Source organism: Podarcis pityusensis (genome assembly GCF_964106645.2).
Source record: "Podarcis pityusensis genome assembly, chromosome: 17".
Lineage (NCBI taxonomy): Eukaryota > Metazoa > Chordata > Lepidosauria > Squamata > Lacertidae > Podarcis > Podarcis pityusensis.
In genome coordinates, this window is record NC_138042.1 from 4,226,025 (window position 1) to 4,241,074 (window position 15,050).

Consider the following 15,050-nt stretch of genomic DNA (forward strand, 5'->3'; position numbering starts at 1 on the left):
AATTAGTTTATTCTAGGAGCTGCATGCTCAGGAATTGGGCCGTGCCCCATGGGATGCCAGGCAACTGTCCCACACCTCTCGCAATTACACTTTGAGGTGGGGAGGGGGTTGCAGTGTGGAAACATATCTGGCAACAGTGGTGGTCACTGGACAGACTTCTATTTCATTGGATTTCTTACTCTCCTCCTCTCCGTGTCTCAGGGCAGGATACAACAATATAAAGATACAATATTAAAACCAGTTAGAACAATTTTCAATCAGAAGAACCGGGTGGGTCCTTCTATTTCAAGTGTCAAAGGTCCAGGTAAATTGCTGGTTACTGTCTCTCCCCCCCCCCCAAAAAAAAAACAACAACCCATAAGCCTTGACATTCTAGATCTAGCAAAATATTCCAGAGGGGCATCTGAACTGGTATGCAATGCCCTTTCCAGTCTCTGGAACGTGTCCAGAGGAGGGCAACCAAAATGGTCAAAGGCCTGGAAACGATGCCTTATGAGAAACGGCTAAGGGAGCTGGGCATGTTTAGCCTGGAGAAGAGGAGGTTAAGGGGTGATATGACAGCCATGTTCAAATATATAAAAGGATGTCACATAGAGGAGGGAGAAAGGTTGTTTTCTGCTGCTCCAGAGAAGTGGACACGGAGCAATGGATCCAAACTACAAGAAAGAAGATTCCACCTAAACATTAGGAAGAACTTCCTGACAGTAAGAGCTGTTCGACAGTGGAATTTGCTGCCAAGGAGTGTGGTGGAGTCTCCTTCTTTGGAGGTCTTTAAGCAGAGGCTTGACAACCATATGTCAGGAGTGCTCTGATGGTGTTTCCTGCTTGGCAGGGGGTTGGACTCGATGGCCCTTGTGGTCTCTTCCAACTCTATGATTCTATGATTCTGTTTATGGAAAACCTCTTCTCTCAACCCAACCCCCCAAGCATTGCCTGCTGTGCAGTGGGGGTGGGAGAGAAGCCGTTGTTACTGGCAGCCCCCACCCTTTGCCATTAGTTGCCACTTTGCAGAGGCTTGTGCCCAACAGACCTGGCACATTAAATATTAACCGGGCGGCGCATGAGCTGGCGCACCCCTCCTCCGTCTAGCTGGGGGGGGGGGTTCCAAGTCTGAGAGAGCAGCAGAGCCAGATGGAGATTGTAATTGTGCACTGTAAAAGAGCTGGAGGGGTCAGGGGAGTGTCCAGGCATTGGGGTCGCAGAGGCTGAAGCTCAGGTAATGTTGCCTGGTGGAGCAGATGCGCCAGGGTTAATCCTCCCTGCTTTTTCCACATGTTCCAACCTGATTTGGTTGCCTTTTGCAGCAAGTGTGCGTGGTTGGTGGGAAGGAGATGTTGCTGGCAGATGGGAGGCATGCGACCTAAAGCCATAAATTATCCTCAGTTAGGTTCAGGGTTCCCTTTGTCACCAGGATGTGGCCCCATAATTTACTTAAGGTAACATCTTCCATCTCTGGAGCATGTGAAGTCATAATGTGTTTCCTAGCTTGTACAGAATGCTTTCCCCTCATCATCTGTCTGCATCCCCTGCATCTGTCCATCTCTCTTTTTATTTTATGTTGTTATTTTCTCCCTTCCTCCCTAAACAGTGCCTTGGTTGTATGTCGGCTTTGGTTTCATTCTCGCTTTCTTGCTCTGCCTCAGTCCTTGCCGGACAATTTGGCTCCTTTCTTTCTCGCTCTTTGGGTTACCTACCATTTTAAATTGACCCAAAAGGTGGGCCTTTTCGAGGTGCAATGTGGGTGTTTTAGCCTCCTGACTACTCTGATTCTGGAGAAAACCCAACCCCAGCTGCCCATTCCAGCTTTCTCTCTGTCCCGTGCTGCCTCCCACCCCCCACCAGCTGTGGGGTCAGTTTTGAAGTGGAAGGGTCCTTGGGAGCGTACGGGGCGTCTGGTCTTTGGGGCTGGTGGCCTGGAATTGAGTTACAGCTTGTTGTGGTGGGGGAAGACGGAGAAGAGAAATGCTGTTTAAACTCTTGAACCCCTGGCAGGGGGCATGAAGGGAGGTCACGACCCCCTTCTGTCCCTCATGCAAACGGTGGCGATTCAATTAGGATGGCAGGAGGCAGGGAGGTAGCCCCTCCGTCTGCCTCCCATTCCCAGATCCCCCTCTGCCGCCTTCAGTACACTAATTGCCTTGTTGCTGTGCAGCCTGGAGCCTCACCCAGGGGTGACCTGCCTGTTCCCCCAGTCAAGTCTGAAAAGGACCATTATCCTGTTCCTTGGGGAAGGGAGGAGGACTCCTATCTGAGTCTCCAGCTCCACAACTGCACTGACCCCCAGGGGCCTGGTTGGTTTGTGGGGGAGGCTCAATGGGGCTTTGTTGGCCAGGATGAAAGCTCCTTTGAGCAATCTCCTGGGGGCAAGTGTGTGTGTGTGTGTGTGTGTGTGTGAGAGAGAGAGAGAGAGAGAGAGAGAGAGAATCTTCCCCATTGTAGGTATTTTCTTCAGATGTGGAAAAGAAAGCATCCTTCCGTTCAGCCCCTGGGCTCCACCTTAAGCCCATGAGGCTACCACATCACTCCAGGGCAGGGGGTAGCCAGTGTGGTGCCCGTTTGGTTGTTGCGGCCTGCCAGCATAGCCACTAGTGAGAGATGATGGGAGTTGTAGTCAAGCAACATCTGGAGGCTTCCTCCACTCTAGAAGATAGTTCCACTCAGTCTCCCACCACCTGTCCTAGGGGCAACTTGTCTCTTTCCCAGACCACACGCAATGGGCACTTCTAATGGAGTTGTGGTTGTGTAGTGTGGTGGCAAATCTTGAGCATTATGAACCTGTGAGGGGGGGATTCACTTCCATCTGCTGCCTCTCCACTGCCCACTCTTCTCTCCCCTCCCAAACTTGCCAGATGCCTATGAGGTGATTTTGTAGAGTTTGCACAGGTTCCAAGGACTGTACTCAGTGCCGGATTTACATATAAGCTAAACAAGCTATAGCTTAGGGCCCCACTCTCTTGGGGGCCCCCAAAAAATTGAAAGAAGAAAAAAACCCTGGATGTACATTTCCAAAATATAAGATAAAAAACAAATAAGATAAAGCCTACATACAGCAACAGTGTTTTGTGTTGTGTAGGCTCCTATAATGTAAGTCATGGGCCGTGCCTGCTATGTAAAGGGCCCCATTACCTTCAGTAGCTTAAGGCCTCATAAACCTAAATCTGGCCCTTGACTGTAGTCTTCCCTTTTTTACTTCATACTTTTTAGGAGAGCTTCAAATAAAGACAATCTATGTTTCCTTCCCTTCTGTTTCTGTGTCTGTTTTGGAAACATAGATGCTTGTGACCCAGTTGTCCTTATTTATTGGGAATGTGGTATTTTATACCTGTTCCTGGCAATTCATTGGTGTGTGTTTTTTTAACATTGTAAATAAGCAGCGGAGTCTCTCAAGTTTCACCCCCCAGCCCCAGGTCTCTAGGAGCTGTGTTTACACTTCTCTGTGTTTATACATGTGTGCTTCTGCACAGAGGGACACACACAGAGCTGCCGAACCTCTTCCATCCCTCTCCCATTACTCTCTCTCCAGATTATAAATGTTGCTGAATGCGATTAAGGCTGCAATCCTTTGGGGATATCGTGGGTCTGACTTCTGAGTAAACTTCATTAGGGTTGCTCTGTACATTCTCCTCATTATAGAATAGCAGCAAACAGATCTATTTCATGATTGAACTTTTATTGGGTTTTAGAAGGAGGAAATGGTTCTGCTCAGTTTATTCACACACCGCTTTGGAAGCCAGTGCAGGCCAGGCTATTTATCGAGGTTATTTTTAGACTGCTTTTCAGTCCTGTCAGATTCCCGAAGTACGGATACAATAAAATATGTTAACAATTCAAAATAACATTACAAGGAGGGAGGGAGAGAGTGAAATGAAGCAGCCCTGCGTGGGATTTACTGGTCAGGGGAAGGGCCACTATCCAAGCCTGGAACATCTTTCAAGACCCAGGTAGGTAGAAAAACAATCATGGTGGGTGGGGTAGGGGAAAAGCACCTGGAGTCAACTTCTACCCCCAGAGTTCTTCAGCCATGGGTCCCCAGGTGTTGTTGGGCTACAACTCACAACATCCCTGGCCAGTTTAGCCAACAGTCGGGGTGATGAGAGTTGTAGCCCATCAACATCTGGGGACCCAAGGCTGAAGAGCAGTGCTCTGCCCTGTTCCTCTGACCTCTTCTCTTTCCGCTGGGCCTTCTTGATGCTGTCTTTGAATTCTAACAACACTTCACGGGAAATCCAGGTCATAGGTGAATCAATTATATCTAATGTTTTGCACAGTGTTTCAAAGTTATCGTCGTTTTAAGATCAGTTTGGAAACCATTAATATTGGGCTGGCTTCACCATGGAGGTGCTGGGCAGTTAAGTGGCTCAAGCCATAAAAGGCCACATCCCATTATCAATTTCAGAAGTGTTCTGAAACTCTTAAGGAAGAAGCATGCATCCTGATGGTTGTGGAACCAATTCTGGCTGTTGCAGAATAACTGAATGTTTTTTCTTTAAAAGAGAGGGGTGTTTTGCCCGTGCGTCATTCAGTGCAGGGGTGGAGAACCTGTGGCCTGCCAGATATTGTTGGACTCCCGACTCCCCAGTGGTCCGGGATGGTGGGAGATGTCATCTGACAAAATATGGAGGGTCACAGGTTCGCCAACCTGTCCCAAAAGTTCAGAATGCTATCTTTAAAGGTCATACCACTAAATACTGTATGTACTGCAAAGTAACATGTCTTTCCTTTTACCCATTCAAAAATGGAAATGTCAAATAGTTGAGTAACTGTCAAAATCAATGACTTTTGGTGGTTTTTTTTAGTAATGTGGATTTTAAGAAAACATAGTGGAAGCTCTTTGGGACACTACAGGGTTGAAGAGAGGGACAACATGCTCGGTCTGCAAAGTGACATTAGGCTCTAGGCCACATTCAGGCTCTGGGGCCATTTTGGAAAGTGCCTTGGAAGTTCCATCTGGGCTCTGTGAGAGAGTATTTCCTGGGTAATTTGCCCAATGTATACTGTACAACTTCCCCTGTGATATGCAGCTAGTAGCTGGAAGTGAAATATTTTTGCACAAAGTGGTCCAAACCAGTGCTAATGGGGGGTTCTGTGCACAGTGGCTAATACAGAAGATTAAATGGGTCTGTGCCTTGGTCAGAGGAAGCTTGTGAGGAAGGGGTTATTAGATTTATGAAAATTCTCAGGTCTTATGACTCACTTCCAGAAATTGTACTAAGTTCTGCTGTATGACTTTTGAGTTTACCAGTAACCATATTAGTAATTCAGATTTTGTTGTTGACTTTATTATTTGAAGTATCGAAATAAAACCAAGATAGTAGTCTCTATTTTAGCTTGCAAAAGCAACAATGTCCCTTGGAAAAACAGCCTAAGACAAAGAAACGGGAACATTAATCACAAACTCCCTTTTGCATGGAAGAAATTTTGATTAACTTCTGCAATTCTCCTCTTGTGTTCAAATCTTATGCCTATTTTTAATTTGCAAAGGCAAGCAGAATGACAAAATTGCAAAGAGCAAGCTTTCATAGAGCAAAATTGCAAAGAGCAAGCTTTCATAGAGCAAAATTACTAGTTCGGTAGCAGCACAGCAGTGGCTGATCCTCTGCCCCATCGGAAGCCCTAACAGCTAGCTCTGGTCGGGGCAGCAGGTGGGGGCTGCTTTAAAAAAAAAAATGTATTTCCTTTTTCTTTTGCTGCATCAGTTCCAAGCTCACACAGCTGAATGGCTGTGTGAGATCTGGCCCATCAGAGGATGCATGGGGGTTTGGATCCTGCAGATCCAAAACCACTGGTGCCTTGCTCCATTTTGTGGTTTTCTTCTACTATGGATGGAGAACTTCTGCTGATGGGTGGGCCTCCATAGTGGCAGAGCCTACAGATTCCAGTGGATGGTTGCTTTCACTTCATCAGGGTTAGGATTGCACTACAGTGGTACCTCGCAAGACAAATGCCTCGCAAGACAAAAAACTCGCTAAACGAAAGGGTTTTTTGTTTTTTGAGCTGCTTCGCAAGACGATTTTCCCTATGGGCTTGCTTAGCAAGACGGAAACGTCTTGCAAGTTTGTTTCCTTTTTCTTAACACCGTTAATACAGTTGCAACTTGACTTCGAGGAGCAACTCATAGAACGCGGTGTGGTAGCCTTTTTTGAGGTTTTTAAAGACTTTGGTGATTTTTGAAGCTTTTCCAAAACTTTCCCGACACCGTGCTTCGCAAGACGAAAAGAATCGCAAGACGACAAAACTCGCGGAACGAATTAATTTCGTCTTGCGAGGCACCACTCTATCAATTTTGCTAACAAATAGAAAATGTGTAAAAAAAATAAAATAGTTGAATTGCTTCACACAACACCTCTCCTTCCCCAGTTCCAAGTCCTATTGCCATTGCTGCTACCACCACCTGCCCACATTGTTTCTGTGGGCAAATAGTAGTCACTAGTTCATCTCAGGGGCTAGATTTGGCCTTGCATCCTTTACACTGACCCTCTTCAGCAGGACTGACATGCCTGTAGAAGATTCAAATACACGTGCTTAAATATATATGCTGCAATATCGTCTTGAAGGTATCCAGCAGTGGATGCACCTTTGGATCTCTTTGCTTTGCCCCTCCCAAATTGCAAACTTAAAAGTACGCCACCTCCCTTGAAATAGGCAGAGCTGTTAATCTTTGGAGACTCCCAAATGTATAATTCGGTGTGGGGTGTTGTGCATAGCACAGACTGTTAGATTACGGAGAATTTCAGCAGCTATGTAATCCAGACCCTTCAAAAAACATTCTTGTGGTGCCTGATTGCTTTTTCAGCACAAAATTTCTCATAAACTTTATTCTTCAGGGCATGTAGTCAACTAGGCGCATTTATTTATTTATTTATTCATTCATTCATTCATTTGTCCATCCCTCCATCCATTCCCTCATTCATTCCCTCCAGTTTTTGCCATTCCAAGCAGCTTGCAAGCTAGGTGCTTTACTGAGTCCAAGGTTGCCTGCCACATGTTGCTAGTGGATTTCCTTTGGCATTAGTGAGGCACACTTTGTGCAGGTATACTACACTGGGAGGGGTGTTTACAAAGATGAAAGCAAATACCATTTTCATTTGACAAATGGGGAACTGTGGATTAGGGTAACAATTAGCTCTGGGGTTTTTGTTTGTTTGTTTGTTCTTAAACCACTCTTCAAGTGATGAAGGGTGTGCACCCTTCAGGTGTGTGTGTGTGTGTGTGTGTGTGTGTGTGTACAGAGTGAACCTTTGCTGTGATTTTTAATGCATGCAGCCTTCATAACTTTCACAGGAAAATGAATGTCTGTGGTATATGTGCACCAGCACCAGCATACAGCACCCAAAATATGCAGCCATCTTGGAGACGGTGGTTTATCCAGCCAGTGTATGACTGAAATTTTTACCCAGATGCAGTGCTCTTTTCAGCAGGCTCCATGGTTTGGAATAAACATTTGACCACCAGGTTTAGCAGCTAAACCTGCAAAAGGCTTTTGTCTTTTGGGGTGGGGTGGGGGACTTCTGAATGTCCTGTACCATAATATTATGTTGCTAATTCCTTCAATCTCATGGTTCACAGTTCTTCAAAGGAAACAATATCCCACTTCTGACACCACATACAAAACGTTTCCTTATCAGCTCTGTAACTCCCCGTGGCACAAAATACTCCACTATATTTGTCTGTTGCCCTTATAACAGATAAAAACGCGAGGTTGAGAGCATGACTTGCTACAGTGCCCCCCAGCGAATCAGAAGAATGCCAAGCTGCAATCTGAACCCAACTTCAGGCTTTACCCTACCACACCTTTTCCTTTGCCAACAAAGCCCAATTTTTCCAAACCCCCTCAAATACTGGATTGTGACCTGAGGAAGCTTGTGGTGGTGAGAAGAGAAGAATACCCTTTAGACTTGGCTTAAAGCTGCTCATGCGCTTGCACTCCTCAGGTCCGTGTGGACAACCCCAAGGAGGCACATCTCTACGAGTCTGTTCCTGTGATGCCTGGGGAGCCACTGCTGCGCGACATGGTCCTGAGTCCGGACCAGCGCCATCTCTACTTGCTCAGCCAGAGACAGGTCGGCCTCAGGGAGAGGGGAGAGGGATGGAGTGGCTTCTGTTGCACTGCAGCTGAGAGGACAGACCCCTGAGGGGGCCGCGTTCTCTTGTGGGCAAACTTCCAGGGGCCACGTGACAGTGGTGGGCGGGGCCAGAGGCAAAAGTGGGTGCGGTCAGGGGGGAAAGTGGGGTGGGGCAACAGGCCTGACTTTTGCTTTCCTACTACATTTCAAATCACAGGCAAGGAAGAGGTATTGTCAGTGTTCAGCAACAGGGCAGAGGCCCTCAAGGACGGCATGGAGGGGTGGTGGGTGGGGAGAGCAAGAGCTGCAGAGCTGCGTTTGGGACCTGGTCCTGAGGTTCTCCACTCCTGATCTAACTGGTACTGTTTTTTTTCAATTTGATCCAGGCCTTATGCTGGAACATTAGGCGATGAGTGCAAGAAGGCTTGTGAATAATTATTTTCCATCAGAGTCATTTCTGAGCAATTACAGCCACCAGCACCCAACACTTCTGGGGTTAGAGAAATGGGTCTTCCCACTTATAAAAGGCACACATCCCAGACACATTTTTTTGCACTCAGTGCTAAGAGCAGGGCAATTTGACTCTGCATATATTTCACTGTGTTTAAAACATGCCTATTAAGAGGAACTAGTTGGTATTTTATCCTTCTAAGAGGGGAGGGGAAATCTCTAGTGCATTATTAGGGACAACAGGTGGAAAAGGGGTGTTTGGGGTTTGTGTGGTTCTTGGCAAAACTTTTCTCCGGAGAGACAAGATCCCTGAAAGTGCAAAGAGGCAAAACCTGCTTTTTTTGTGGAGGAGGGAGCTGTGAAATTTGACATTTGGAATGGAATCACAATGCTGCCTGTGAAACAGGATCAGATGCTGAGGTTAAGAGTATGATTTCTGCGGAAGAGCCTTGTAGGAGTTGGGGTTAGGGCTACTGGGAGGATGGGTGCTGTGCAGAGCTGCCAGCTTCCCCCACTCTTTATCAGAGTATTGTGCAGTTTAACAGCAGGCAGAAATTCAACAGGTGCCTTCCCCAGTACCAGAAACCTGCACCTGCTGGATTTTGACTTTGTTGTGGATCTGCTCAAGGCACAGACGCTTTGCTGGAGGCAGCGGTGGAGAGGAATAGCAACCCTGATACCTAGTGATTCTGATGAGGAGAAGGAAGGCCTTGTCTAATTACTTAGCCCTTCCCCTCAGGTGGTCCGGCTCCCCGTGGAAAACTGTGAACAGTACTCGTCTTGTGCTGAGTGCCTGGGCTCCAGAGACCCACACTGCGGCTGGTGCGTCCTGCACAACAGGTGAGAGAATTTCCTAACACGCACTGCCGGCCCCCCGGAAGAAGCCTTGTACAGGCTGGCAGGCGAAGAATCCATGATCTGACACCAGCACCCCCTTCCCTCAAAAATGCTGCTTTATTTTCCCGCCCGATGTTGGGGGATCAAGTAGGGAGGTGGCAGCCCAGTGTGAGACCCCCTCTCTCCTCCCTCCTACTGTGGCCTCCCTCCCTCCTCCTCCCCCTTATCTAGACTCTGCAGGAGCCTTAATCCTATTAAATCTGCCAGCACTGAGCTGACTAGGAGGAAGAGTTAGAGGGGGTTTTGGGGAGGGGGAGAGGGGGAAGAAGAAGATAGCAGCGGTTGTCCCTCCAAGAGAGTGGGAGGTGGTGGGTTTTATTTCCTGCTCTCCTCCACTCCCACAACCCATCACTCCATGGCATATTGAGCAAGGCAGCAGGGGGGAGAGCATGGGGTGTCTTCTGAGCCCCCACCCCCATTGAAAGCAAGCTTGAGTTTCATCCTCCCTCCCTGCAGCAACAATGCCTCCTGTCTCCCCTGCGTTTTATATCCCCCCACCCTGCAGGAGGCAGAGCGGAGCCAGAGCAGGGCGGGGGGAGGAGATGGGGCAGAGGGCAACCCCACCCTGCCAGCCACGGCTGTGTCTCTGCTAGCAGATGTTTCCCTCCTGCCTTTACCCTCCCTCTTCCCTCCCAATTCCCTATCACTGCCTCAGCACCTGGCGCAGCAACTTGCACCTCCTAGCTTAATATAGAATTATGTGATAATACTTGGAGGGGGTGAAGAAAGAGTGAGAACGGAGGTGACACCCCCCCCACACACACAGTAGTATTGGGTTTGGGGAGTGGAGAGGGAGAGAGAGAAAGAGAAATAAGAAGTAGTGGGAGCTGCTGATTCTCTTAGGACTGCTTCTCCACTCCTGAGCCAATTCTTTCCCTCCACTTGCAATCCTCTGCTCTCTGAATCAGCCACGGAGGGAGTTAGGAGAGGGCAGAAAATTCCTCTTTCCACACTACCCAGCATGGTCTCTCTCTTCCTTGACTGGCAGTGTGAGTTTTGCTTGCTCGCTCGCTTCACTCTCCCTCCTGCCAACCCTTGTTGGGGGGTGGGCAGCATTTCACTCTAGCCTCCCTGAGCCCCTTGGAGAGGAAGAGCGGGATATAAATCTAATAAACAAACAAACAAACCCTTCCTCAAGGCAGGCATCTCCATCCCCAGCTCCCCAAGCTCCTTTGGTTCCTTCCAGCACTGACAAGCCTAACAAGCCTCCAGAGCCCTGGAGGGGAAGCAGTAGCTTCCTCGCCACCCCCACCCCCCCGCACGCGTGTGCACACCTAACACACCTGAACTGCTGAGCCTTCTCTGGCTTCTGTTTCCACCCCCATCTCCCTTGCCAACTTTTCCCCTGCCAAAAGCTCCTTCCATGTGTGCTGCTTTCAGTTGCCAGATCAGAAGATAGTCTGCTCCGCTGAGTGCTTTGATAAGAAGTTCTGTTCCTCTAGTAGCGGGTCCCTGTGAGCTTTTTCTCCCCACACTCAGCCCAGTCCCATTGGTGGCATCAGTGGCCGAAGGCTATGGAGAGGGGCAGAATGCAAGGCAGTGAAAGCATCCTTTGCTTTCCCTCCTCCCCAAGCTGCCTTGTTTCTGTTGCCGCTCAGGTGTTGCAGAGAGAGCGAGTGTCCCCGTGCCGCAGAGCCTCACCGTTTCACAGCATCTCTGACTCAATGTGTGCGGCTGCTTGTTGAGCCCAACAACATCTCGGTGACAGAGCCCAGCATTGTGGTGAGTCCTGTGTACACCCCTTGCGCCCGCCTGGATTTTTGGCTTTCCGTTCTCCTGTGTTTCTTTGGCAAGGAACCTCTTCTGTGTTTGCAGGTGGTGAAGTGGGAAGATATTGATCCTGCCCCTCTTTCTAAGGAGGGGTCCTTTCCTTAGGCTTGTGTTCTCTGAATAATATATGCCACAGTGACACAGTCCTGAGCTACATCCCGTTTCGATTGCTGTAACCTGCTGTATGTGAGACTCTCTTTGAAAAGTGCTAAGAAACTCCCAGCTGGCCCAAAAAGCTCCAGCTAGATTGTTGACCAGAGGTGTTTAGAGGGCGCAGACCCTTCCCTTGTTCTACAGCAGCTCCAGTGCCTACCAGTCTGTTTCTGGGCACAATTCATAGTGCTGGCTAGGACCTGTAAAGCACTTCACAGTTTAGGCCCAAGATATCCAAAATGGCCAATGTAAATACTAGGCTCAATTTCCTAGCCTGGAGTTGTACTCGTGACGCCCTTTGAAGACAGTCATCAGACAGTCTGCTGGCAATTGTTTTCTTTTATGACTCACCAACTACATTGACTACAGAATTATTTGCAAACTGCACCAGTAAGCTAGCTTAATTGGTTGAGCCCCACAACTGGTGTGTGGCTTAATTACCACTTTCCTTCACCACCATTCCAAGCTCTGGTACCAGCTGTTCAGGTTTGTACCCGAGACACTCTGTGCTTTATGCCAATTGGGGCCAAGGCCGTGAGGCTGCTGGGACTGCAGAACATGGTATTGGCCATGCAATTCAGATTCATAAGGATCTCCAGGTGAGTCACTGAATAAGGTTTCCAGCAGTCGGAGGGCAGGCCTTCAGTGCCCTGCATAGCGTCTTGCTTTGTGCCACCCAACCCAGCTCATAGAAACAAAACTAATTTTGCAAAATACTAACGTTTGCAGAAAGTGTTTTGCGAACTAAGATAATTAGACATGGAAATTTCTTCTTCACCACTATAATTTATGCATGCTGCAGAGTTATCTTGTGGCATAAAATGTGTCAGGGGGCCTGTAGAGCACGGGTCACCAATGCAACACATGCACCCACAGAAGGTTTTCTTGGCACCCAGAAGATCTCTTTCCCCTCCCCTCCCCTGCTGAAATTCAGCTTGAACGAAGCATTCTGTTGTAGCCAATAGAACAGGGGGCAGAATGTCCTTGATTGCAGTGTTTGCGTGGTGCCCATGCCAGTTTATCCAGTTTGCAAATGTGCTCATGGGCTGAAAAGTGACCCCTAGTGTAGAGAATACACACATGGTGCCCTCCTCCTTCCCTTGGATATAATTCCCAAACATTTTAATCTGTCTAGTGACTGTCTAGTGACTGCCCTCTCTTGGGCTGTGTTTCCAGCTTCAGCTTACTGTCCACAATGCCCCAGACCTGACGGCCGGTGTGATCTGCTCCTTTGAGAGCCTTGGAGAGAGCGAGGGGCAACTGCAGGTGGACGGAGGGATCCGATGCCTTTCTCCTACATTGAGAGATGAGCCCCCTGGGGAATACGGTGAGCGCTTGGAGGTGGGGAGGGAAAGTTGGTGAAGCACAGTGGTTCTAAGAGACTGAGCTATGAGCTGGGAGGAAGTTTCTAATCTGCATGAACATGCTACCTAGGTTTGTTTTTGTTTTCTTACATATTTTTTGGTTCTCATTTTGTATTTTAATGTTGTGAACTGTCCCATGATCTTTGGATGAAAGGCAGTACAAAAAAATAAATAATATTAATAATAACAACAGGTGGCTATGGAGTAACCACTGTCTATCCTAGCCCCTGACTCCCCACCCTTTCTCACTGTGATATGCAGTAACACTGACCTGCTTTACAAGGCACATCCACGCAAGACATTTAAAGCATTCTTAAAAAGGTAAAGGATCCCTGACAACTAAGTCCAGTTGCAGATGACTCTGGGGTTGCGGCGCTCATCTCGCTTTACAGGCCGAGGGAGCTGGCGTTTGTCCTCAGACAGTTTTTCCAGGTCATGTGCCCAGCATAACTAAGCCGCTTCTGGCGCAATGGAACACCAAAACCAGAGCAGGGCACGGAAACGGCATTTACCATATTTTTCGCTCTATAAGACGCACCAGACCATAAGACGCACCTAGTTTTTGGAGGAGGAAAACAAGAAAAAAAAATATTCTGAATCTCAGAAGCCAGAACAAGAGGGATCACTGCAGCGATCCCTTTTGCTGTTCTGGCTTCTGGGATAGCTGCACAGCCTGCATTCGCTCCATAAGACACACACACATTTCCCCTTACTTTTTAGGAGGGAAAAAGTGAGTCTTATAGAGCAAAAAATACGATACCTTCCCACTGGAGCAGTACCTATTTATCTACTTGCACTTTTGGGCATGCTTTTGAACTGCTAGGTTGGCAGGAGCTGGGACCGAGCAACAGGAACTCACCCCGTCGCGGGAATTCGAACCGCTGACCTTCTGATCGGCAAGCCCAAGTGGCTCAGTGGTTTAGACCACAGCGCCACCCGCATTCTTATACCACCTTAAACAGTCATGGCTTCCCCCAAGTTTCCAAGGAGTGGTGGGAATTGTTAGGAGACCGTATTCCCTGCAGAGCTACAGCTTACAGAGTTCATTGGGAAGAGTGACTGATTGTTAAATCACTCTATGAATTGTAGCTCTGTGAGGGAAATTGGGGTCTCATAAAAGCTCTCAACACCGTTAACGAATCACTGGATTCTTTGGGGGAAGCTATGGCTATTCAAAGTAGTATAAGAGTGCTTTAAATGTATGGTGTGCTTGTGACCACAGTGTCATAATGATTACAACACTATTTTGTATGTGAAGCACTTCAGAATGTGCTGCATTTGCTGCTGCTGCTAAAATGGAGGAAAGGTTGGGACCCAAACAGCACTCCAGAGAAGCGGACACGGAGCAATGGATCCAAACTACAAGAAAGAAGATTCCACCTAAACATTAGGAAGAACTTCCTGACAGTAAGAGCTGTTAGACAGTGGAATTTGCTGCCAAGGAGTGTGGTGGAGTCTCCTTCTTTGGAGGTCTTTAAGCAGAGGCTTGACAACCATATGTCAGGAGTGCTCTGATGGTGTTTCCTGCTTTGCAGGGGGTTGGACTCGATGGCCCCTGTGGTCTCTTCCAACTCTATGATTCTATGACTTCAGCAGGGGACCCTCTTTAAATCATGAGCTTGCACTCATGGGCTGAGCTGTCAAGATCACTCAGTACAGACTGGCTACCACTCTGGTGCTTCCTTTCCCATTTGCAGCTAGAGGTGTTCAGAAAATGGTAATTGAACAGAATTCTTCCGTCTCCGCCCGCATCCAGACACAAACTTTGTAAATCGGATGCTTATGCTTATGAGAGAGGAGCTTCATCTGCTTTCCTAATTTTGAGTGTGTAACTTCAAGTTAATGTAGAATGTGATCTTGCAAACAGATGCTTACTGATCTCTCTCCTTTCCAACCCCCACCCACCCAATACCAACTCAGGTGATGTTCGCACTGTTAGACTCCGACTTCTCTCAAAGGAGACGGGGGTTGAATTCGCCAGCACTAATTTTGTCTTCTACGACTGCAGCCTTCTGCGCACGTGAGTTTTGACCCTGGGGCCATAATCTCCCTTCTTCAGACCCCAGACCTGGTCCCAGCTTTGAGCAACTGTCCCCTCGCCCCAAGACAACGCTCCTTAGTCTTTATTTCTTCCCTTTAGGAAGAGCTCTGATCTGGCAAACTAAAAGCCTATCCAGCCAACATCCTGCTGCCCAAAATGGCCACTCAAACGCTCCTAGGAGTGCTTAAGTCTTATCTTACCCATAAAGCACCCATGTTGCATGCCTTTTGCTAAGGACGTCTATATGACATTACATTTGTGTTGTAAATTGCCCTGTGGTCTTCTGACGAAGGGCAGTATATAAATTTACTA

The 15,050-nt window shown here is 47.9% G+C and overlaps 1 protein-coding gene across 4 annotated transcripts in view; it reads left to right on the plus strand.

Annotated features, from left to right (window-relative positions):
- The window catches only part of PLXNA3 (plexin A3), a 72,405-nt gene that overhangs the window by 9,972 nt on the left and 47,383 nt on the right, over positions 1-15,050 (plus strand). For all 4 annotated transcript variants that reach the window (XM_080987383.1, XM_080987384.1, XM_080987382.1 and 1 more), the window contains exons 4-8: positions 7,932-8,060; positions 9,253-9,353; positions 11,009-11,132; positions 12,510-12,660; positions 14,618-14,717. In XM_080987383.1, the coding sequence (XP_080843509.1) occupies positions 7,932-8,060; positions 9,253-9,353; positions 11,009-11,132; positions 12,510-12,660; positions 14,618-14,717 (605 nt within the window). The remainder of the gene's footprint in view (positions 1-7,931; positions 8,061-9,252; positions 9,354-11,008; positions 11,133-12,509; positions 12,661-14,617; positions 14,718-15,050) is intronic.